The 23,318-nt window shown below is 51.3% G+C and overlaps 1 protein-coding gene across 1 annotated transcript in view; it reads right to left on the bottom strand.

Annotated features, from left to right (window-relative positions):
* Positions 1–23,318, bottom strand: part of WFS1 (wolframin ER transmembrane glycoprotein) — an 80,030-nt gene that overhangs the window by 34,218 nt on the left and 22,494 nt on the right. The window contains exons 6-7 of the mRNA XM_021677666.2: positions 22,030–22,121; positions 19,441–19,570 (exon numbers count right to left, since the gene is read on the bottom strand). Of these exons, the coding sequence (XP_021533341.1) occupies positions 19,441–19,570; positions 22,030–22,121 (222 nt within the window). The remainder of the gene's footprint in view (positions 1–19,440; positions 19,571–22,029; positions 22,122–23,318) is intronic.

The following is a 23,318-nucleotide window of genomic DNA, read 5'->3' as shown; positions in this document are numbered from 1 at the left end:
ATAGTGCCAGTTCTTAGGGGACCTCGGAACAACTTCCAGGGACTGTGATGATCTGATCAAGGACCACTACCCCTGCTATGATGGAATTCTGCTGGGGAAAAAGAAAGAAAATACCCCACACGGCAAGATGCACAGAGGGTCCCTTTTACCCACAGAAGGTTCCCTCTCACTAAGACAATTCAAGTACAGCAGAGATCTCAAGATAGAACAGAAGCAGAGAACAGAAAATGCTGGTGGGCAGTGACCCTTGCAAAATGCTCGATTTAATCTAAATATGCCTGGGATTTTGTACGATAATTGCTAAGTAAGAATTCTTGAAATCTGTGCCCCATACTGTAAGGGAAACCCATATTCATCTGGGAGTAAACATAGAATCAATCTCAGCCACCCCCGGAGTTGAAGGAGCAACGGGCCCTGGAGAGTTCGGAGGGATGTTCTCGCATCTGGTGGCAGGGAGAGGCTTGGACAAAGGGCTTGCTCTGCTGTGAGCAGGAGGGGTGGGAAAGGAAGAATCTTGTGGGGGGTGCTGTTACTGCTTACTTTTCCTACATTCACAAGGGAGTATCGGTGTAATTATGACTATCAGGAGCTGGAAGAGGCAGGAGGGGGGAGCAGGTGAGGGTGTCGAGAGTGAACAGGGAAGCAAAATTAAGGAAGGAGGAAAGAAAGAAATGATAGCAATAACAAAGTTCAGTCCAAGTAAACACAAAGTGAGGCAAAGTAAATAAAACCGCACATATTGGCTTTCGTATACAATGGGAATGGGCTGAATTTCCCATCAAAAGCCTATAAGATTGGGGTAAAAATAAAAATCCAATAAAGTTGCAATTTACAAGAAATGCCCTCCAAACTGACGAGAAATAGAGGCCCAAAGTGCACAATGTTTGAAAATTGAAATTAAAAAATGACAAGAATGGCAAATTTGTATTACATCAGGAAGAATTCAAGGCAGAAAGCATTCACAGGAACAAAGAGGGATATTACGTAATGGTGCAAAGTACAATCCACAAAGATTCAATAATCATAAATCTGAATGTACCAGAAAATACAGCGGCTCTGATGTGCTGTATTTTATGTGATGTGCTTTTATATGTCACGGTGGCCAGGCCATGGTACCTAGCTTTGGTCAAACACCAGTCTAGATGTTGCTCTGAAGATACCTTTTAGATGAGAGTAACATTTGAATTAGTAAACTTTGAGTAAAGCCGATTACTCTCTGCAATGTGGGTGGGCCACATCTAATCAGTTGAAGTCCTTAAGAAAGAAAGACTGAGGTCCCCTGATGAAGACAGAATTCTGCTGGCAGGTGGCCTTCGGGTTTGAGCTGCAACATCAACTCTTCCCTGGGTCTCCAGTCTGCCATCCTGCCCTGCAAACTGGATTTGCCAGCCCCCAAAATCGCATGAACTGATTGCTTAAAATAAATCTTTTTCTCTCTGTCTTTATAATGTGTGTGTGTGTGTGCATGTGTGTGAGTGTGTAGGGCAGGAAGACTGTCTTCCCTCCCCCACAGAGCCAAGTCCTGAGCTTGGATGGATGAATAAATGAATGAATGAATGAACAAACGAACGAATGAATGAACAAATGAACAAGTTGCCCTATGCAAGGACCTCATAAGGAGCTCTTTCTTGTCATCAGGACAGTGCCCAGACTCTTTAATGTGACATCTAAATATGCCTCCCACACTTCAGCCCTCGGATTTTTTCTACCCGCTTTCAGAGTCTGCATTCATGTCCCCATCCCACTTCCTTCCCTACCTGCTGCTTAATCCGTCAATTTACCCAGCAGACATTTAACCACTTCCCACCCGTTCCAAGCCTTGGGCTGCATGCCAAACCTACAAAGAAAAGTGAAGAAGGAGGTTGATGAGTTATCTTCTGGAGGAGAGCTGGGTTAGGGGTTTTTGCAGACTGTCAGTGCACTAGACCGAAAATGACCCCCCGAGATACAGGTCCTGCTTCCCAGGACCTGTGCATGCTAGCTTATTTGGGAAAAGGTGTTTGCAGATGTGACTGGATTACATATGCTGTGTTTGCAGATGTGACTGGATTACATATGCTGTGTTTGCATGAGATGGGGCAATTCTCCCAGATTCTTGGGCAGGCATCTAGATGCAATCACAGGTGTCCTTCAGGAGAGAGGTGGGGGCTGGGGGAGTCCACCACACGCAGAAAAGGCAACATGGAGATGGATCAGGAGACATATGGAGATGATGGCCTTGAAGATTGGAGGGATGGGGCCATAAGCCAAGGAAAGCCTGCTGGCATCGGAAACTAAAAGAGGCAAGAAATGGATTCTCCTTGATTTTTTGGCCCAGTGATCCTGATTTCAGACTTCTGGCCTCCAGAATTGTGACAAAATACATTTCTGTTGTTTGAGCTCCTGCGTTTGTGGCAATTTGTTATAGCAGCCTTGGGGAACTAATATAATCAGCGATGTGTCAGAACTCTGGTGTCACTATTACCTGGTGTCCCCATGGGGGCCTGCAGATGAGCTTGGGTGCGGCACAGAAATTCCGACTCTTGGCAAGCTGGCTTGGGGTAAACACAACTGGAGCACTGAATCAGCCCCTTGACATTCAAATCAATATTCGTCAGAATCAAGGAATCAAGGGGCCAAAGCACCCTTTGTGGTTCCCAGGAGAATAAGCAAGCGGTACTGATAGTTGGGAGATGAGCTCAAAAGACCAGGCTGAGTGTTCCAGAGGTTCTATGGCTCTCACGACATCTGCGGCGCTCGGTGACCTCAACTCTGAGTGTGTGGGTTAGTCAGATAAGAAGGACACATGGGAACATGCCTGGCATGCCCCACTTCGGACAGCTACCACCGTGTGACCTCAGGACCCCCCCATATCGGTGTCTGCCCCAGAGCGAGGCCCAAGAATCTGCATTTCAATGGTTGCCCAGGGAAGTCCTGACCTACAGGGGGATTCGATACCCATGACTGTAGAGCTGAGTGATTGCAATGGATCTGTCGCTGGGCCAGCAGGCACTGGAATCCTTCACCTGGACAAGTGTTCAAAATGCAAAACCGCTCATGCTTCCTGAGTCAGAATCCACATCTTAAAGAGACACCCCTGTGATCTGTATAGCTATTAAAGTTGGAGGGGCCCTGCTCTAGGTAGGAGGCTCCCAGCCCAGGCTGCACATATATCAGAGCCACCGAGAGCCTGTCCTGCCCAGGCCAGCAGAACTGGAAGTCTGGATTCTGTGGGCCATCCTGGAGAGATAGGGAACTGAGGAGCCACATTCAGGATTTAGCGAGGTCTAGAGTGCACGCAGGTCATGCTCCCACCGCAAGCAGGATCCCTTCCCAGCTTCCTTGCTGGAGGCTGTCCCACCCACCCTTGGCCACATCTAGGACAGAAAGGTCCCTGGTGTCACTTCTCAATGGATCTTCCTGATGCCATGGCCAACCGGGTGGCCTCCCTCCAATTTCTGAGGAGCTGGAGGCTCCCCACGGTCACACCATGGTCGGTGGCAGAGCATTTGCTCTGTCCTCTTCTCCCTCTGTCCCTCCACCCACGCACCCCCATGTCTCACGAGCAGCTCCCCTCCCTCCTTTCCTACGCTCCCTGATGGAGGGCTTGGTGCTGGTCACGTGGCTCTGTGTCACCAGGACTGGGTGCTACATCAGGGGCTCCCAGCCCCACCCTCCCACGCCCGCCTCCATACGTTGTCTTGCGGCCAGGCAGCTGAGGCCCCCCACGAGTCTGAGTCGTGATTTACTCAACTCCGAAGGCGGAGAGTTAATGCCACTTAATGGCCTTGTGATGAGTCACCAAGTACATTGTGAAGTTTCATATGGGAAAAAGAGCATTGAGAATGGGCACGTAACTTTGAGGCAGAAGAAAGACAAGTGGCCTGCAAGAAGAGAAGAGCTTTCCAAGACCTCTCCTGTGTCCCGTCACCCCACTGACACTAGCCATGAGCCATTGGTCATTAGTCGGCGTTGTCCAGAGAAACAGAACCGATACAACAAATATAGAGATATAGACACACGGGGGATTGGCTCACAGACTTGCAGAGGCTGAGAAGTCCCACGACTCTGGGGGCCCGGGAGAGCCGTAGTACAGCCCTAGTCCAAGACAGAAGGCCCGAGCCCCAGGAGCGCTGGTGTCCAGGGGCGGAAGAGGAGGGATGTCCCAGCTCAAGCAGAGAGCCCTGCTGCACCTGCGTGTTCTCTTCAGGCCCTGACCGGATTGGACGGTGTCCCCCACACTGGGGAGGACGCGCTGCTAAGCTCTCGCGGAGACATCCTCATGTGCTCAGAAGTGTGCTTTAACAGCTCTCTGGACACCACTCAGCCCAGCTGAGTCGACACAGGAGCCCCTGGGGACGTGGCTGGGTGTCACCAGGGCTGGACCCAAGGGCTGTAGTGGCAACTTTTGCTGAGCACGTGCATGAGCCTGGCGCCCCGCCATCTCCCATTTGATGGCCAGGCCATCTCACACACGTCCCCCATGGACGGGGGCACAAAGAGGTGCCTCCCTGGGCGTCACCCACGGCAAGGAAAGAAACACCCCGTCCCTGCTCTGGAGGGGCTAATGGGCTGGTTGGGTTCAGAAGCCAGAAAGCCACCCACCTGTTAGTAAACACAGGATAACCAGGGAGAACCCACACTGGCCTGCAGATTCCTGACATTGGGAGAAATTGCAACCAACTGCGGTGGTCAGGGAAGGCTCCCTGGAGGAGGTGCTGACCTAAATTTTTTTTTTGTCCTTTGTTTGCTTGTTTTATTTATTTATTTATTTTATTTAAATTCAATTAGTTAACATACAGTGTATCATTAGTTTCAGAGGTAGAGTTCAGTGATTCTTCAGTCTTATATAACACCCAGTGCTCATTACATCACGTGCCCTTCTTAATGCCCATCACCTGGTTACCCCATACCCCCACCCCCCGCCCCTCCAGCAACCTTGTTTGTTTCCTATAGAGTCTCTTCTGATTTGTCTCCCTCTCTGATTTTATCTTGTTCTATTTTTCCCTCCCTTACCCTATGATCTTTTTTTTTTTAAATAGACTTTATTTCTTAGAATAGTTTTAGGTTCACAGCAACATTGAGTGGAAAGTACAGAGAGTTCCCATATGCTTCCTGCCCTATGCACATTCTTCCTTACTATCGGTGACATCCCACACCACAGCGGCACATTTGTTACAATCAATGAACCTACATCAACACATCACAGTCACCCAAAGTCCTGAGTGTACATTATGGTCACCCTCGGAGCTGTACGTTCTCTGGGGTTTGACAGATGTATAATAACACGTATCTACCATTACAGTATCACACAGAGTGGTTTCACTGCCCTAAAGATCCTGTATGATCTGACTATTCATCTTCCCCCCAACCCCAACAACGACCCATCCTTTTCTGCCTCCACAGTTTTGCCTTTTCCAGAAGGTCATGTAGCTGGAATCATATTCCTTTCCCTGAGTAATGTGCATCCGAGTCTCGTTTAGTCTTTTCATGGCTTGAAAGCTCATCCCACTGCAGCGCTCAATAACATTCCATGGTGTGGATGGACCACAGTCTATCCATCACCTACTGGAGCACCCAGGAGGTGCTGATTTTATATCACAGAACTGAGCATGAGAGGGTCATCAGGTAAGTCTGGCTAAGGTGACTCACAGACCTCTTGGAGGGTCACCTCGCATCCCCCGGTCCCCTGTAGGTTGTCGGGACAGTCCACGAGTGCTCAGTGGGACTGCTGGATGCTGGTTCCTTCCATAGCACCCAGAAACCATCGCCACCCTGTACTGAATGGTTACTATACCTGGTGGCTCATTACATTCACACAATGGCCCTGGGAGGCAGGTATTATCCCCAGGTTACGGACGGGGAGCAGAGGTTCTAACAGGTTGAGGAACGTGCACAAGATCATGCTGAGACACCTCTTTGATCGGATTGTCCCCAATCCCTGCTGGCATGCCACTCCCATCCCCCCTCCCACCGTAGACCCCATGTCTGAAACCCAACAAGCTCCCACGTGGGGCGGGGTTCATGTGGCCCTAAAGCACGTACACCTTGTGTCACGAAGGGCCTCTTTGAAACAAACGCCCCCGCGGTGTGGGTTCCTCACATCTGTGCCTTTCCGGGGCTGGAGGAGGGTGCGGCTTCTCCTCCCTCCCTTCTGAAGCGAAGTATGCTTTCAGTCCTGAGTTCCAGCTATCATCGTGACAAAACCCAGAGCTGGTGGGAGAGGGGACGTCTTGCTCACTTCACCAGGAAACAATAGAAGAAAATGTAGGCATTTCAGCGCTCGGGAAATGTCAGGGGGAGGTGAACACTACCCGCTTCAAAACCCTCCCCAAGACTTTGCAGACGGTGCTCAGAATAACAGATACGAGCCGCGGGGAGACTGACAGGGAAGACTGAGGGAAAAGCACTTCTGATGTTTGTGGGAGCAATTTGGACACTTAAGCAGAAGAGATACTGTTTTTGACAATTGTTGGAAATATAAATTACCCAGAAAGCTCACTGAGATCACAGATAATTGTTTTCTTTAAAATTTCGATACAATGGAAGCTGTCAGGTTCTGATTGCAACCTGCTTTGGGGCATGCCGGGGAACTTCTGGTACGAGAACAGAGCAGGAGCCTGGGTACGACGTGATCCTGGTGCTCACTTTGGGACTGTTATTGTGTGGGGCGTGAGATGTTGCATGGATTCATTGAATTGAACATTTTTTCCTGGAGGAAGCACAGTGTCAGTAGCTAATCTCAATGCCGCTTGCCTTTGTCCTGCCTGAGGCAGAGACCACAAGCTGCCATCCTCAGTGTACATCTGCCCTTCAGCCCTGAGCAAAGGGGAGGTGGGTCTGGCCCGACGTCAGCATGGAGACTGGCCTGGGGAGACGCAGGGGCCCAGGACACATGCCATGTCAAGGGAAGCAGGTAGTGCTTTTCCGAATAAGGCTCAGACGCATGCATGAAGGCCTGTGGAGTCCAGCGGTGCCTGGGGGCCGCTGGGGAAAGGGTAACATTGGAGCTGGGGCCTACAGAAGAAAGGGAGGTTTGCTCTAGGAAGGGGAAAGCAGGGCCCTTGAGAGAGAAGGCAGGAAGGGATGGGTGCAGAGCCATGGAGGGAAGTGGAGTAGGGGGTCCTGGCAGATGTTTGGGCTGCTGAGAGCAGAGGTGGTGGGGGCAGCTGCCCATGAGGCCAGAGAGGACCAGATTTTGGGGGGGGTGGAAATTGTCTGATAGGGAAAGGAATAGCACCCCGTTCCCCACACTCGCTTGTCCCAACGTGGTCCCCTGTGGAGAGTGAAGGCATATTTCATGAGCCTCGGTCATCTATTACCGCGTCCTAAACCATGCCTAGACTTAGCAGCTTGAAACAAGTGCTTTACTTGCTCATAATTCTGGGGTCAGGAATTTGGGCAGAAGTCAGCTGAGTGGGTCTTTTGCTCTATGTGGCATCAGCTGGGGGCAGTTGCTCCGATGCATGGAGCTGGTGGTGAGCAGGGCTGGAAGGTCCAAGAAGGCTGCATTCACATGAAGAGGATGTTGGGTGTCCTCCAGATAGCTTCTCTCTCTCTAGGGCTGCTTGGGCTTCCTGCTGACGTGGCAGTCTGGGGCAGTGCGGCATCTTGCATGGCAGCTGGCTTCCATGCAGGGATTGGTTCTAAGGTGTGCAAAGCAGAAAGTGCACATCTCTTAAGGCCCCGCCTCAGAAGTTAGCATTTACTTCCACAAGATGTACACGGGCTTTTGTTCAAAAGAGTCACAGAGAAACCAGCCCAGACTCGGCGTGATGGGTGATGCAGAACATGCGGGCATTTTTAGTGTCCCACAGCAAGGGAGCCCCAGGACATTGAGTGAGCAGCTTGGTTTCACAGCCGAGGAGGGCAAAGTCAGAGCTGAGCTTCTCTCCAGGGCGCCCCACCAGGTTCCTTCTCTGTTACACAGTCCTCCATGGCACGTGGTCAGTTTCCTGTGAAACGTGAAATAGTTTCCTGTGAAACTATTTCAGCTGAAGAGTCAAATTGCTGGAATCAGGGCTCTGATTTTCTCCTCCACTGAGTGCACGGGACTTTTTAAAGTGTCTGTTTAGCGGAAGGAAAAGAGCAAGTAGGAAGACTTTGTCTTTGGGAAAAAAAAAAGAAACAGGAGACAATGATACTAAGCAACAAATTGAAGGTAAAATGAGCAGCACCAAGTTAAATAGGGCTTTCCAATCTTTGTCACATCACAGCACACACAGAAAAAAGTACTTGTGCAGACTGTGGTGAATGGTTGAGGTTACTTGCGTGGGTGCTCACTGGTCCCTGGAACTGTGTATCCCCGTGCTGAGGAAACCACTACCCAGCACACAGGAACCCATCTATGATCACCAGCATCACCATCATCACCATCACCACCATCACCATCATCACCATCATCATTACCATCATCATCATCACCATCATCACCATCATCATTATCAACACCATCATCACCATCACCACCATCACCACCATCATCACCACCATCACCCCCATCACCATACCATCATCATCATTATCATCCCCAGGATCATCACCATCACCACCATCATCATCATCATCACCACCATCATCACCACCATCACCACCATCATCACCACCGTCATCATCACCACCATCACATTCTGCCTGACTGTCATCTATGGAGGATGTGTGTCTGTCTCAGCTCTATTCAGAGGGCAGGAAGGGCAGCCATCACTGCTGAGGGCCTGCTGGATACCAGGAGCTGTGGAAGAGGAACTCAAGGGTCAGAGAGATGAAGTGACCACATCCAACATCTAATGCATGGCTGTGGTAGGATTTGAATTTAGGACATTTGGCCATGCCCTAATTGGGGACATTTGGCCGTTCTGGGGGACAGAAATTAACCCCAACCCCAGGCAGTCCCTAACAAACATTTCGGTGGCTCTCGCCCCTAGCCACACTCAAATCTCTTGGAGAACTTTTAAAAACACAGATGCTCAACAGCCCCCCTACCCTGCCAACACACTGATTTTTGATTCTGCTGGTTTGGGTGAGGATGCCCAGGGACTGTGATGCGAAGCCCAGGTGAGGGCCACAGTCTGTACGTAGGTCACATGCCCAACCCTACACTAGCCCAAATAGCCCTATCCCTAAGGGCCCAGCACCCAGGACAGAAGCAGGAGAGAATTTCACAGTGAGAACTTCTTTAGGGCCTACAAAGAAATTATTATGCACATTCAGAGGCAAAAGAAGGTATTTCTACCTGGGGGTTCAGGGAAGAGCAGCTAGGGTGGGCACTTGGCATTTGAGCTTTAGTTCAGTGAACATCCAGTTGTCCTTTGATCACAGATTGCAGAGAGCGGGTTCAGGCAGATGGAGCAGCGTTCACGAAGGCTTGGAGGTGGGTAAGTGGGGATGCCTCCGATGGTCTCCCCACTTCCACCCTTGTCCCCCATCTCAGTTTGCTGGGGCAGCCAGGGTGATGTCAGGTCTTGTTGTTCCTTGGACTAAACCCTCCAGGGGCTCTGCCTCTCTCAGCGTAGAAGCCGAAGTCCTTCCAGTGGCCCCCGAGGCCCTTGGCGCCATGTTACTCTTGGACCCCATCCTCCACTCCTTTCCTTTTGCTCCCTGGCCTCATGCTGGCCTTGCTGGTCCCAGAACACACTGAGCCCACTCTTGACCTGGGGTCTTTACACCTTCTGTTCTCTGCCTGGATGCTATTCCCCAGCCCCACACTTCCTGGTCTCGGCTCAGGTGCCACTGAGAGGCCTTCCCTGACCACCTCGTGGAACATTGCAACCCTGCCGTTCCATCCCCCTTGCTTCCCTCCCTGCTCATTGCCATAGTTTACGGTTGATTTCTTGCTTGCCTGTCTCCCCTTGAACATGAGCTTGGCCAGGGCGTGGTCTTCTCTGCTCACTGCTGCCTCCTCAGGGCCTGGAGCAATGCCCGGCACCTGGTAAGGGCTCTATAATAGGGGTGACAGAAGGCGGGTGGGCAGGCTGACTTGGGCTTATGTACCAACGCAGCCCATGGGCCTGATTGGCAGGGGGGCTGCACGTGCATTAGCAAGATGGTTGTGTCCCAACTCTGAAGGACATTGACACCAGGCTGAGGCGCGCGGGATCATCTGCTCCATCGCTCAGGCAATAGGCAGCCACTAGGGGCTTTTGAGCAGGGGGATGGCATGGTCAGAGCTGTTACCAGGCTCTGGGATGACAGCCCACCACGTGGCCCACCAGGCTGGAGTTAACGTCTCTGGGGCCAAGTGGAGAACCGATGGCACCCAGCTGTGAGCAGAGAGACCCCTTCTCTCTTTCTGGCAGAAACCCCCACAACACTAGGATCATGGGCAGCCCCTGCAGGCCTTGTCCTGTTCTCCTGGCCAAGGCTCTGAGCTCCCCTCTGGGTAGCAAGTCCCCGTGAGAACATCAGCTCCCACGGGCTATTTCCCCCCAAAGACCCAGTCAATGAGAATCCATCCAACTCCCGAGGAAGGAAGCCTTGAGCAAGTGGGCTAGTGCCCTCAGCCCCTGGATACTTAGGCTCTAGTTCCAGCTTCCCCATTGATTCCTCTAGGGACCCGGGAGAGCCACATCCTTCCCTGGACCTCAGTCCCCATCTGTGTGATGGTTGGTTTGGTCCAGCTCTGTTCCTCTGCCATCTTATGCCTCTCTACCCATGCTCAGAACCCTCTCTACGTGGCACGGAGATGAATGTGCCATGGCCTCCTGAACGCCAGGTTCCTTAAAAGTCCAGACCTGCCAGACACCCTGAATTCCAAGGCACAGCCCCTGGTCTCCTAGGGCCCTGAAGGCCAGAAAGAGGACATTTTACTTGTGGAGACAGGAGCCTGGAACTTGGTTCTATTTCTTTGGCAAAGTCGGGGGCCCAGGACAGAAAGCTGCAACAGGAAGTGAGGGGGACCCTGAAAATCTCATGGTCCAACTGCCCATACTTTATGGATGGAGGCACGTAGGCCAAGAGAGGAGAGGCGGCTTGCCCGAGCACTGGTCCTTGGCTCCCCCAACCCACCAGGCTGGCCTTTACCTGGGGTTTCCCCTGGGAAAACCAGCGATCTGACCTCAGAAGTGTGCCCTTTGCAAATGCATATTTCTGATTAAACATGCCTTTGAGGAGGTAGGCAGAAGTTCCAGTACTGGGGGAAATGGCAACTCCCAGCGCTGTTCTTGACAGCCTCTCCCCTCCCCGAACTCTTGGTTGGCAAAGCAAATCATTAATCACTTGGCTCTGGTGACCTCTAGTGGACAGACTTTTAATAGCAACACCGAGGACGCAAAGGGACAAAGAGCCTGGACAGGTTGTCCCCAAGCGCTCTATCTAGGGTGGTGGGTCTTAGACTCCCACATGCCTACACTTCATCTTGGAATAAATAGCATGAGAATGCAGAGTCTGCCTCCGCAGGTTTGGGGTGAATTCGAGATTCTGCATCTGTCCCGTGCTCCCCGTTGGTGTCGATGCTCCGGGAGCTTGTTACCTGCATTACCATCACTTGGCTATGTAACTGGTGCAGCTCAGTGGAAAATAAAAATGTGGGGCCCCTTTTGATTTAACTTAAAAGCAGGGGGAAGTGCAGTTGAAAGTATTAAATATAAAGATCTTCCCTTTAAAATATTTTATTACTTATACACTATGGTTGCGACAACAAGGGACACATGGGTCACAACACAAACTTGCATATTGTAAAACCAACATTTTTGGTGTCATAAATTATATAATACAACAAATAACAATACCTTTTTAATGGGAGAGCTTGATTATAAGATTTCCCGGATTTGCTTTACTGCAAATTCATTAATAGGTCATCGAAATGTGTATTTTAGCAGCTCGTTTTCAATCAGTATAATGGGACGGGACATCCAATGCTCTTGGCAAATTCAAGGTCACAGATCGTTTTCGATAATTTTTCATCTTGAGGACCTTTCTGCTGGTTGCAACCGTTACTGGGGCTGCTGAGTATTCTGCAGGTTGTGATAACATTGGGATAAATTTCAGTTCAATTATTGATTTGAAGTATGAATTTTAGCATATCTAGAGCTGAGGGTTGTTGCAGAACATTTTTCTAAAAAGATTCAACTCTTTTTTTTTTTTTTTTAAAGATTTTATTTATTTATTTGACAGAGAGAGACACAGCGAGAGCAGGAACACAAGCAGGGGGAGTGGGAGAGGGAGAAGCAGGCTTCCTGCCGAGCAGGGAGCCCGATGTGGGACTCGATCCCAGGACCCTGGGATCATGACCTGAGCTGAAGGCAGACGCTTTACGACTGAGCCACCCAGGCGCCCTAAAAAGATTCAACTCTTTTCAGTAAGTCCGTTTCATGCAAGTCTGAATTTACTTTTAAATGTAATTTTATACCTGTTATTTTAATGTCTAATGTCTGACACTTCCTGTAACCCGGGGTGGTTTTACAAAAAACCACGGTGGCTTCATGATTTGTATATAGCTCAATCTCCTGCTTATGCATTCTATCACTCCATCTTGAATTACAAGGGAAAACTTAAAAAATTGTCTTCCTCTTTTTTTATTTTTTAATTTTTTAATTTTTAAAAAATTTTTAAAAAATTTTATTTATTTATTTGACAGAGACACAGCGAGAGAGGGAACACAAGCAAGGCGAGAGGGAGAGGGAGAAGCAGGCTTCTCGCGGAGCAGGGAGCCCGATGCGGGGCTCAATCCCAGGACCCTGGGACCATGACCTGAGCCAAAGGCAGACGCTTAACGACTGAACCACCCAGGCGCCCCCTTCCTCTTTTTTTAAAAAAAATATTTATTTATTTGAGCAAGAGAGAGAGAGCAGGAGAGAGAGAGAGAATCTCAAGCAGACTCCCCACTGATTGTGGAGCCTGACGTGGGGCTCGATCTCATGACCATGAGATCATGACTTGAGCTAAAATCAAGAGTTGGACACCCAACTGACTGAGCCACCCAGGCACCCCCAAAATTGTCTTCCTCTTTAATAATGGGCTTATCAAACTTTGTACAGAAACAGTGTTCTTTTCTACCGAATGTAACAATCTTTGCATTATTCCTAATTCTAAACCTTAGGATATTTGCTTTATAATGTTGTCATAGTTTTTAAAACCAGAGATTCTAAACTCATTGAAGAATTCTAGTAAGTGCCTTGCTTTATTGCAATGTCCGCGTGTTCACTTCTATTCTGTAATAACTTACTGACGGAGTTTACTGCCGAAGCCTGGCAGATCCTGTCCTGGTGCTCAGGCCTGAGAGTTAATATTTATGCAGCTGCTGAAAGGACAGCTTCTGGGCAGGGAGGGGCCAGCTGGTCTCCCACCGCAGTCCAGGCACCGATCCTCGGGGAGCCCTTCCCTCTCCCAGGGTCGCCCACTGCTGCCATTGTCACCATCAGCCCCTGTCATCCAATGGCCAGGCCAGCTTCTTGGAGGATGTGCCGCCCACTGCGTCCTCTACTCAGGGGCACGCTCCGTTACTCCAGCAGACGTCACTTACAAAACACGAGTTCAAAGAGAAACTTAATAAGATTTTCAAGAGGATGACAGCGGAGCATGACCCCAAGCGGACCTCTGTGTGACTCCAGAGGCAGCACACCCGGGAAGCTGGCCCGGACTAGCATCACGGCCGATGTTGACCGAACTCGCCACATGCCAGGCCCTGGTCTACGGACCCATTCAGTCCTCACAATCCGGTGGGGTCCTGCTATCAGCCCTGTTTTACAGATGGGGAAACTCAACATGCTGCCCGTGAACTCAGCCCAAGGTCACGTGGCAGCAAGTGGGAGCGTCCGGACCCCAGGCAGTAGGGCTCCAGAGCTGTACCATTGAATCCTCCTTCTGCAGCAAGAGGATGAACAGCCCCCTCTGGCTCTCGGGAGCGTTCGTGTCTCACCCCAGTGCATGCCCGCAGGGAAGCAGGGCCAGATGCTCAGCCCTGGTTTCTTGCCTCCAGCATGAAGAGAGGCCAGAGTTCAGGCCTGGAACTCCCACCTACCGAACTTCAGGGCGCTGGGGTGAGGATGACTGAGAAATATTTTAAACTGTGGATAATGACCTATAAAGAAGTCCTGAAGTCAGTTTGGTGGGCCGTGCCCGGCAGTTTGAAACCACGAAACCGAAAAAGGAGACAGAGGGTCAGAGTGCACCCCTGAAGTAGGGCAACTATTGTTTTGCATTGGGTTGAGTTTTAGATCTATTTGTGTGTGCTGGGTCACATGTTAATTGCATTTCTTTCTGTGCCTCCTTGGATTCTTCTGTTTCAGCTCTGCTGGCTGGGGGCGGGGGGCACACTGGACATGCTGTCCAAGTGTGGCCCCCATTCCTGAAATCCAAGTCCCACCACCCCAAGCGATTTGGTTTCCCTGGGGTGGGTCCCGTGGAGGCCTGGGCCCGGAGCCAGACCTGCAGGGAGTCACATTTCGGGGGTGAGAGCAGGGTTGCTGCAGGTGCGCGGTGAATGGAATTGCTTCGGCCAAGAGGTTCGGATGTGGGGACAAACATGAGACCTGTGTAGCACCCATCAGGGGGTCAGTAAAGGTGTCCTTGTCACTGTATGTCCCAGGATGGGTCCTGGGACAGCTGTTGTCAGTAACAACGGGAACAACCGTGTCTGGAGCCCCTACAGCAATGTGTAGGCACTGTGCCGGGTGCTTCATAAAACACAGCTCCTCTTCCTCTTATAATAACTCTGCCAGGCGTTGATATCCCTATTTTACAGATCAGAACACTGAGGCTCAGGGAGCAGGTGCCTTGCTCAGAGCCCTATGGTTGCTATGTGGAGAGAACATTTGGGTGTGGGTACGGTTTTGGCTTTCAGATGTCAAGTATTAAACCCGAGCTAGTCGACCTCCCTTGCAGTACGTGGCGATGTGCTCCAGGTCCCACAGGCTTTCAGAGGTAGAGCCGAGGCCAGAACCCAGCCTGCCCAGCAGCCACAGGTAAATCCTTCCACCTGCCACCTGAGGAGGCCGGCCCTCACCTCCTGGACCCCTGGGCCCGCCCCCTTCTCACTTGGGACCTTCCACTCCCTGCTTCTCTTGGCTGTTCTGTGAGAAAGTAGGAGTCTCAGACCCTGGCAGCCGGGGAGAGCTCAGCGACCGCCACCAATTTGCTGTGTGTCCTGGGAGGAGTTCGTCTGTTTTCCCAGGGATGAAATGCAGGGTCGAGCTGTAGAAGGTACCTGGCCTGTGAGGCACTCGCACTGGGTTTGCCAGAAAAAATTCAGGATGTCCAGTTACATTTGAATTTTAGATAAATAATCAATTTTCAGTAGCAGTATGTCCCAAATATTGCACAGGATATACTTACACTGAAAGGTATTTACTGTTTATCTGTGTTCAAATTTAACTAGTGTCCTATATTTTTATATGCTAAATCTGGCAATCCTCTTCAGGGTCTCATTTGGATAATTTGGGTGTTCTTATTCAGTAGGTCTTGCTGAGTGTGCACACGGGGACAGCCTCTGTTTGGAGGAGCTCTTGACCGGGGGCAAAGAAATAGAATGGCCAATGACCATGGGCTGTTGGCAAGTGGGGGGTCAGCGTGAATAGGGGTGGGGTAACTGTAGGGAGGGAGAGGCTGAGCTGGTTTGGAAAGAGGAAGACGTGCCAGTGCCAAGGGGCTGACGGCCCTGCAGGCCCCAAGGTCAGAGCCACACCTGGCCTGCTCGCTGATGGCATCTCAGGCAAGTTACGTCTCAGGCTTCTCTCCTTCCGTGCGTAAATGGCTCGATGAGACCTGCCTTGCACCAGTGTTGGATGCAGGAAATGAAATGATGTATACAAAGTGCCAAGTACAGAGCAGGCCACCAACAAAACCAGTGAACGGTTATCACCCTGACGTTAAGTCTAGCAATAAACACGTCCAGAGACACACCACCCATGTCTCCTGAGTGGAGGATGATGCTGGGTTCCTTTGCAAGGCCTCCAGCCAGCCTGCACACAGGCCTTCTCAGGATCAGAACAAGCTGGTTTCCTGCTATAGAAATCATGTCCCCTGCAGTAGACACTGCCCTGGGCCCTCCCAGTTCTGTTCTGCTCCCTTTTTCCTAAGCCAACCCAGCTTTGCTCCAGGCAGTTTTCAACTAAAACTACACTTCCCAGCCTCCCTTGCAGCCCTCTTGCTCAAAGGCTGCCATCTTGGCCCCTGAGATGTAAGTGGGAGTTGCTTTCTGGAAACTCTTTCTAGAAAGTAGGGCTTTTTGGAAGCTCTTTAAAAATGAGGCAGACCGGCTGTCACCTGCTTCTTGTCCTTCTTCCTTGCCCCCATCCTGCCTGGAGTGCAGAAGCAATGCTGGAGGCTAGGGAGCTACCTTGGGGGCAAAGGATGTACACACAAGAGCCACACGCCGGTGCCCGCACCCCTCTTGGTGACTGCTGTCCCAGCCCCTGCTGCTCACAGCTGGACTTTTTATTATGTGGTGAGGCCACTGTGGTCGGGTCTCTGCTGCAGGCAGCCAGACCCAGCCCCTAATGTCTATACCCTGTGTGTGTGGAAATCACCATGACCCCTCACCCCCATCTTCTGGCTGCAAATCCATTAATAGGCTAGAAAGCCTTACAACAGTCCCATAATAGACACTGTTGATGCCCCAACCACATCCCTTGTTCTTGCCACCCCAGGGGCCCCCTGGCCAGCCTTCTACCTGTAGCATGCATTTCCCAGCCCAAGGCTCTCTGGTCTCCCACGCTCCCTTTACCCGCTGCACAGCAGGCCAGAAGGACAGGGGACTAACCCTCAGGAAGCCACTCTCCAGCAATGATTGAAGGGAGTGCTGGAGGTGGGACGTTCCCAGGTAAGTGTCCTGTAGTGGCTCCCAGGGTTTTCCCAGGGCTTAGCCTGTAGTTGCCTTCGCTGGTTTCTTGGTAAGATAGCTCACCCTTTCCTGGCTGTCTCCCCTTCCCTACTCCCCAACCTGGACTCAGGTCCCAAATAGCCCATTTGCATGCAAACCCTGATCCCAGAGTCTGCCCCCTAGGGGACCCAAACTCAGACAAGCTGATCATCTGACTTGATCTTCACCCCATCCTTTGAGGTCAAGCCTTATAACAGCAGAGGAAACCAAAGCGTGCCCGAGGGAAGGGCATGTTCTCCGAGAGCAGGCTTGCACCGTACTCCCTGTGGAAGTCACATGTGGAAAGGCAGAAGCCCTGGACCCAAATCTTCCCAAATCAAAGCTGCTCAACTCTTTGCCCCCAAGAGGAATACTTACAGAGCAGACACTGCTCAGCCCAGGCATAAAAGACAGATGGAGTCTGTTGCACAAACATACACACACAATTTATTTTCTCCGGTCAGTAGATCCATCCTGACTGTCCCGTATGTAAGTCCCAGAATCTTTGGTCCTTTCTCCGCGGAGAGAGGTGCCTCTGTGGAAGCTGAACCCGGAGCTCCTGGGAGAGGTCCTGGCCGCGGGTGCGGGGGAGGGGCACCACTTTACGCTGCAGAATTAGAAGGGGCGTTCAGAGCAGTTTACTGCCACAAAAAAGGGGTAGAGCCCAAGGGCTCTTGCAGATGTCAGCACAAACCACACCTGCTCTCCATTCACCTGACCTCACCTCGAATACTCCTGGAGGCCTACTAGGCACTGGGCCTGGGGCAGAGAACACACACGGGGTCTTGAAGGAGGAGGCCCCTGCTCCCCGACTCATCCCTGGAGGAAGGTCTGGGACTCAAGCTCATCCCGGGATGGCTGGGTTTATTTCCCATGTGCCACCCCTCTGAGCCTGCGAGCTCGGTGAGGTCATAAAACATCTCCTCTAATTTCTGAGTTCCTGGCATGGGGCCCAGCGCTTGGCATGCGCGGGATGTACACAGATGTCTTAGGAATGAACTGAGTGTGTGGTCTGGAGGGGGAGCGGCTGGGAGCAGAGTGGCCAGAGCAGAGAAGGTGCTGGGGCAGGTGGCTTTATGAACGTTAAAGAATGTGCCTCCTATCTGCTACCCACACCTGATGCAGACCCATCCTCTTCTTCTATAGGAGCCCTTAAGCCTGGTCACCTCTCCTTAATCCTATGTAAGTGTAAAAATTCACATGGAAGTCATGGCAAATGCTCTCAATCAGGATAAAGGGCTGGGAGGGGAAGGGGGTGCATGGGAGAGGAAGGTCTCCAAGTTTCTGAAGCAGCAAGACCTATTCCCCATCTCTCAATGCCAGAGCCCTTGGGCTGAGGCTTTGCTATTGAAGAGAGCAGGAGTGCTTCCCCGTTCCCAGATGTAGTGTGTTCTGGACTCCCTGCTCCACGGTGATGGTGAAACCCTGGAGGTCCCCACGTCAGTGCACATTCGCAGGGGACCGGTGTGCTGGGGTCGCGACACCCCGCCCTGCAGAGGTTAAAACGAGCGGAGCTGCACTCATGGATGGAGAGGTCTCTAAGACACATACAGAACAACACCCTGACGGTGATATGCACACATTTGTGCCGTTAGCAGGAGACGGATAAGCCGCAGACGGGCGAGTTTGCCTCTTGTCTGGACAGTGTGGGCGGCTGGCCCATGATGCCATACCGGGTCTGAAAATGTTGAAAACCGCCAGACTGGTTGGTAAGCAGCCACTGCCCAAGGGGCCCCCAACTGCCAAGACCCCACCATCAGTCTAGCAGGAGGCCCAGCAACCCTGTGCCAAGGTCATGGTCCCCCAGTGTCCCCAAGAGTTCCCGTTGTTTTTAATTTTTAATATCACCCCATTCGTGGATGTATAGAAAGACATATGGAAGGAGGACATGCATGAAGATGCTGACAGTCACAACCTCCAGGGCCAAGGGTTTGATGGGGGTCGGGAGAGAGTGAAGGGAGTGGTCGTGTGTTATGTTTCCTACAAACAGTCATGTTTAAGTATTTCACGATGAAATGGTACTCATGAATTTTTTCTTTAGAGAAAAAGGTACTCCGTAAGTTACCACCTGAGGACACAACCATCTCCTTGCTATGTCCCCCCCCTCATTCTGCGTTTCCAAACGTCCCCGCCTCTGCAAACATGGGGTCTCCTGCCCGGTGTGCCTGTGACCCTTTCTCTGCCTGATGGGTTTGTGACTGGCTTCCTGAGCCCAGCTGGAGTGCCCCTTCCTCTGTCAGTCCCTTCTAGAAGCCCACAGATAAACAATTGCCTCCTTCCTGAGCCCATGACCTCTGTCCATGGAGGGCAGCCCCCTCCAGGACACGGCTGGCCAGCAGCCTAGTAACCCAGGGTCTGACTCCCTGACTAACTCTCGAGGCCAGGGGCTTTTGGTCTCTTCCTCCCCGAGGTGCCCGGCCCAGGGCTTGGATTTGGGATCACCAGCACCATGTTCATTTCCACACCCCCACCCCCACACCCAGCACAGAGCCGGGGTGCGCTGGCCGCGTAGGAAAGCGCACTGTGTCAAGAAATGGGGGAATGCAGTTGTGAACAGGTGAGTGGCCAGGAATCCCCCGTGGCCTTGATTTTGCTGGCCAGTGAGGACCTAGAGGGCTGCATGGGGCACGGGGAGTGGGGAGGAGCTGCCTGAGACAGGGGCTCACCCGTGTCCATCACCTGCAGGCCGAAGTGGGACAACATCAGCACCATGTTCAGGTTCTCAAACTCCTTCTCCAGGACGATCCCGTAGGTCTTCAGGCCCACCAGCTCTACCTCCAGCCTCTGCTGCTGGTCCTGAAAGGGGTACCTAGGGGTTCACGGCCGGCCAGCCCTCGGCAGGAGCACAACACGCCAGCGCGTGAGTGCGTGAGTGCGTAGACAACAGAGTGAATAAAGAAGTACATAAATATGCATATAAGTGAATAGGAAAGTACATAAGAAAAAGAGTAAGTAAATACATATATAAGTAAATTAAAAGTAAATAAGTAAATAAGCAAGGAAATAAATAAGGAAATAAAGTACAAAACAAGTAAATGAATAAATAGGTAAGTAAATAAGTAAACTCCTAAGTCAACAATTAAACAAGGAAGGTCTTGCGGCTGCTCTTGCAAGACACACCCACAATCCTCAAACGTCCCAGATCCCCCCCGCCCCACTGCTCCCGGAAGCAGGACAGCCAGCCACAGACAGAGCCCCCACCCATTAAAATCTTTCTACGCCCCCACCCCAGGCCCATTCTGCCTCACTGTAGCTCATTCTATAGGCTGGGGAAGCACGATTCCCGGAATCAATGCCCGGCCGGGCCCTGCAGCCAGGTAGGGGGGCCTGGATGCACAGCGGGGCTGGACTTCTGAGCTGGCTGTTTTCAGGCTCCCAGCCACATGGCCCCACGGCAGAAATTAGGCCTGGGCCAGGGAAGACGTGGCCAGCCTCAGGGTGAGGTGCGTGCGCAGGGGGTGGGCTCCCACCCATGGAGAAAGTGTATCTATATGCCAGGGCCTCGGCAGCAGGGGGCACAGTGGTCTCCCCCTAAAGATGTGGATTGGGATCTCAGTGAGCCACCCCGCTCCCGAGGTCGTGGACAGTAATGGGCAGGCCCCCACCCCCCATGGCACACACCTTTCCTGCCGCCCAGGCTGCTGGGTCACGTTGTGGTGGCTTTGGATAGCTAGGTGTTTTCTTTCCTGTTGTTATTTGTGGGTTTTTTGTTGTTGTTGTTGTTGTTGTTTAATATTCACTGTTCTTCAGGATTCTTTAACAAGCTGCAGGAAAGGGGATGAGCTACACTCAAAGGAACCGGGAACTGCAGTGGAACTTAGGGGAGCACGGAAGTCTGAGGTGAAGAGCTTGCTGGAGGGAGCAGGGGGGCGGGGACAGCCCCCAGAGGGCGATCCTGTGACGGTGACACCATCGGGTGCCAGGTACCCCTCCAAGAACTCCAGGTGGAGTCGGGGAGTTCGTGGCTCACGACCACCAGAGGGGGCAGACCCACCATGACCCCCCAGCTGACACATGAAAGACCGAGGACCAGGGCCATTCTCTCGGCACACAGCTGCTGAGGGCAGAGCCCGGTTGGATCCCCTAGAGCCTGTGGGTGACCCTTGTAGGCGTCCCTCCCGAGGGGAGCCTGAGGATGAGCAGAAGTGGACAGAATGTTCAGCGCGGGGTCATTTATAATAGAATACCTGGGTGCGACCCAAGTGCCCAGGGACTGGGAAACGGGGACTCAATTAGGGTTCTTCTGTCTGACGAAACATTATACGGTCACGAGAGGCAATTCGTGAAAGAACATCGAAGGAGACGTGCAAACGCTTACCGTGTAATAAAATGGAAACCGTAGGAGTCAAAACTGTGGTTTTTCATCCCAATCTTTTCTGTCAGTCTGTCTGTCTCTCCACCTCCCTCCCTCTCTCTCCCTCCACAGAGGGAGACATACTTATTTAGACATAGAGATCCATGATAACATATAGACAGTATAGACGTATTTATCTACATGAATAGACAGATTTAGCTGTGCATAGAAAGCCCAGACACTGTTGCGCTGAAATGCTAAGGATGCTTGTCTAACGATTGGATTTAAATTTTCTTCACACTTCCGAAATTTCAAAATTTTCTTCCATGAATATGTTAATTTTATAATCAGAATAAAATAACACATTTAAAAACTGTGACTTTTGGCATGGTTTCACCTCATTTTCTTCTCTTCGCTTTCATTAAAATAGATGCCACCCATGGATGCCTAAATTTATGCATACTTGTCCATGGAAAGGCATCCACCGGCTGCCTCCCGGCCCCCCTTCTTGGGGTGTGTGGTCCAGACCATGGATCCCATAACGGGACACACGCAGGGACACTCATCATACCCCCAGCTCTAGTCGGGAGGGGCTGGGCACAAACTGGGGGCCACCAAGAGGGGAATGGGGACAATGGCCCCAGTGAGAAGTAATGGGCCAAACGCCACATGGCAAAGTGGTGAACACGGAACACTGAGTGGAATAAGCATGCAGCACGAGAAGGCTCGTGGCACAATTTCTGGGCATCAAAACCAGACAGAACACTGCATTTTACAAGGACACATAACATGCATGCTCGTGCCTGGATGGTGTGGAGGCGAGTGAAACTGGGGTTTGTGATGCGGTGTTTTGAGCAGACCGTGTGGTCTTCATCCCTGCCTTGCTGACACCTCAGGGCCCTGAGCTGAGCAGGGGGCCACGGAGCCAGGATGTGGATGCTTCCCTCCCCGGGCGCCTCACCTGGAACTCTACCAGCTGCCTCTGCAGGGCCTCCTGCTCCACTCGGGCTCTTTCTAGAGTCTTCCTCAGCTCTCTGAGCTCAAATTCCTTGACTGGGAGGAAAGGTACGAGAACGCCATCTTTTTCTGTTCTTTTCCATCAAACACCTCCCCTTCTCTTTGAACTGCCCCCTCCCCCCCGCCAGGCAACAGTCGAGGCCCCCACTCTGGGCAGGTCATCCCCCAAATCCTTTCTAAGAGAGTTCTTTCTTTCTCTGATAATATGAAGGACATCTCTGTCCAGTGGGGGGGTGGGGAATGTGCAGACACAGAAAGGAATAAAGAAACACATAACCCCCTCCTCTTGCCTGCTAGAGATAACCACCGTTAACATTTGCGTGGATTTACCTATGTGTAATTTCACATACTTGACTGTGGGGAAGTTGTGAAGAACACAGGTCGTGGAACCCAATGGCCTGGGGTTAAATTTCAGCTCAGCCATGGACCAGCTCTGCAACCATGGGCAAGTTACTTAACCTCTCTGTGCTGCGCTTTCCTTATTTTATTTCAATGTTTGTCTTTTTAATAATCTCTATACCCAACGTGGGGCTCGAACTCATGACCCCGAGATCAAGAGACACATGCTCTTCCGACTGAGCCAGCCAAGCACCCCGCACTCTCCTTTTTTTAAAAGGAAGAGATACTATTACCAACCTCGCAGTACTTTTATGGGAATTAAAAGAGGTAATTTGTCTAAAGTTCTTGGACCTGTGCCTGGCTCAGTGGATGTTCTTGGTTATTTCCCATGTGATTATTATTTTTATTTACTGTTATTCTCCTAGATGGCATTTTTTTTTTTGGTTCCACTTAATATCATAACTTCTTATTGGACGTTATTCTGACTAGGATCATAAAACCTTAGGTTACAAAGCTACTGGGAAAGTGCTGAACTTGACTACTTACTTTTCAGAAGTTTAAAGATAAACTCTTGCAAGAAACACAAGTCGAATGAAGCAAAATGCTTCTCTGGAATCAGGCCTCCTAGCGCAAGTGGATCGGGCCACTCAGCTTCCTCCTCTGAGTCTTCTTTGTGCAAATTTTGACCTTCCTCTTTCTCCAGAGGTTCCAGATGCTTTAAGCACTCAGTGGAATCTTTTTCGAATTTCCCTAAAAAGCAAAGAAATCCCACGGGGAAGGTCAGCCCCATGAGCAAAAATGAGCAGCATCTCTGGACCTGGCCCTGTGTCCAGATGCAAGCAAGGCAGTCCCTGCTCCGTGTCCCCGGGGAAGAAGACAAATAAGCGGAATGCA

Source organism: Neomonachus schauinslandi, chromosome 2 (genome assembly GCF_002201575.2).
Source record: "Neomonachus schauinslandi chromosome 2, ASM220157v2, whole genome shotgun sequence".
NCBI classification, from domain to species: Eukaryota; Metazoa; Chordata; class Mammalia; order Carnivora; family Phocidae; genus Neomonachus; species Neomonachus schauinslandi.
This window is presented reverse-complemented; position numbering and strand designations above follow the sequence as displayed.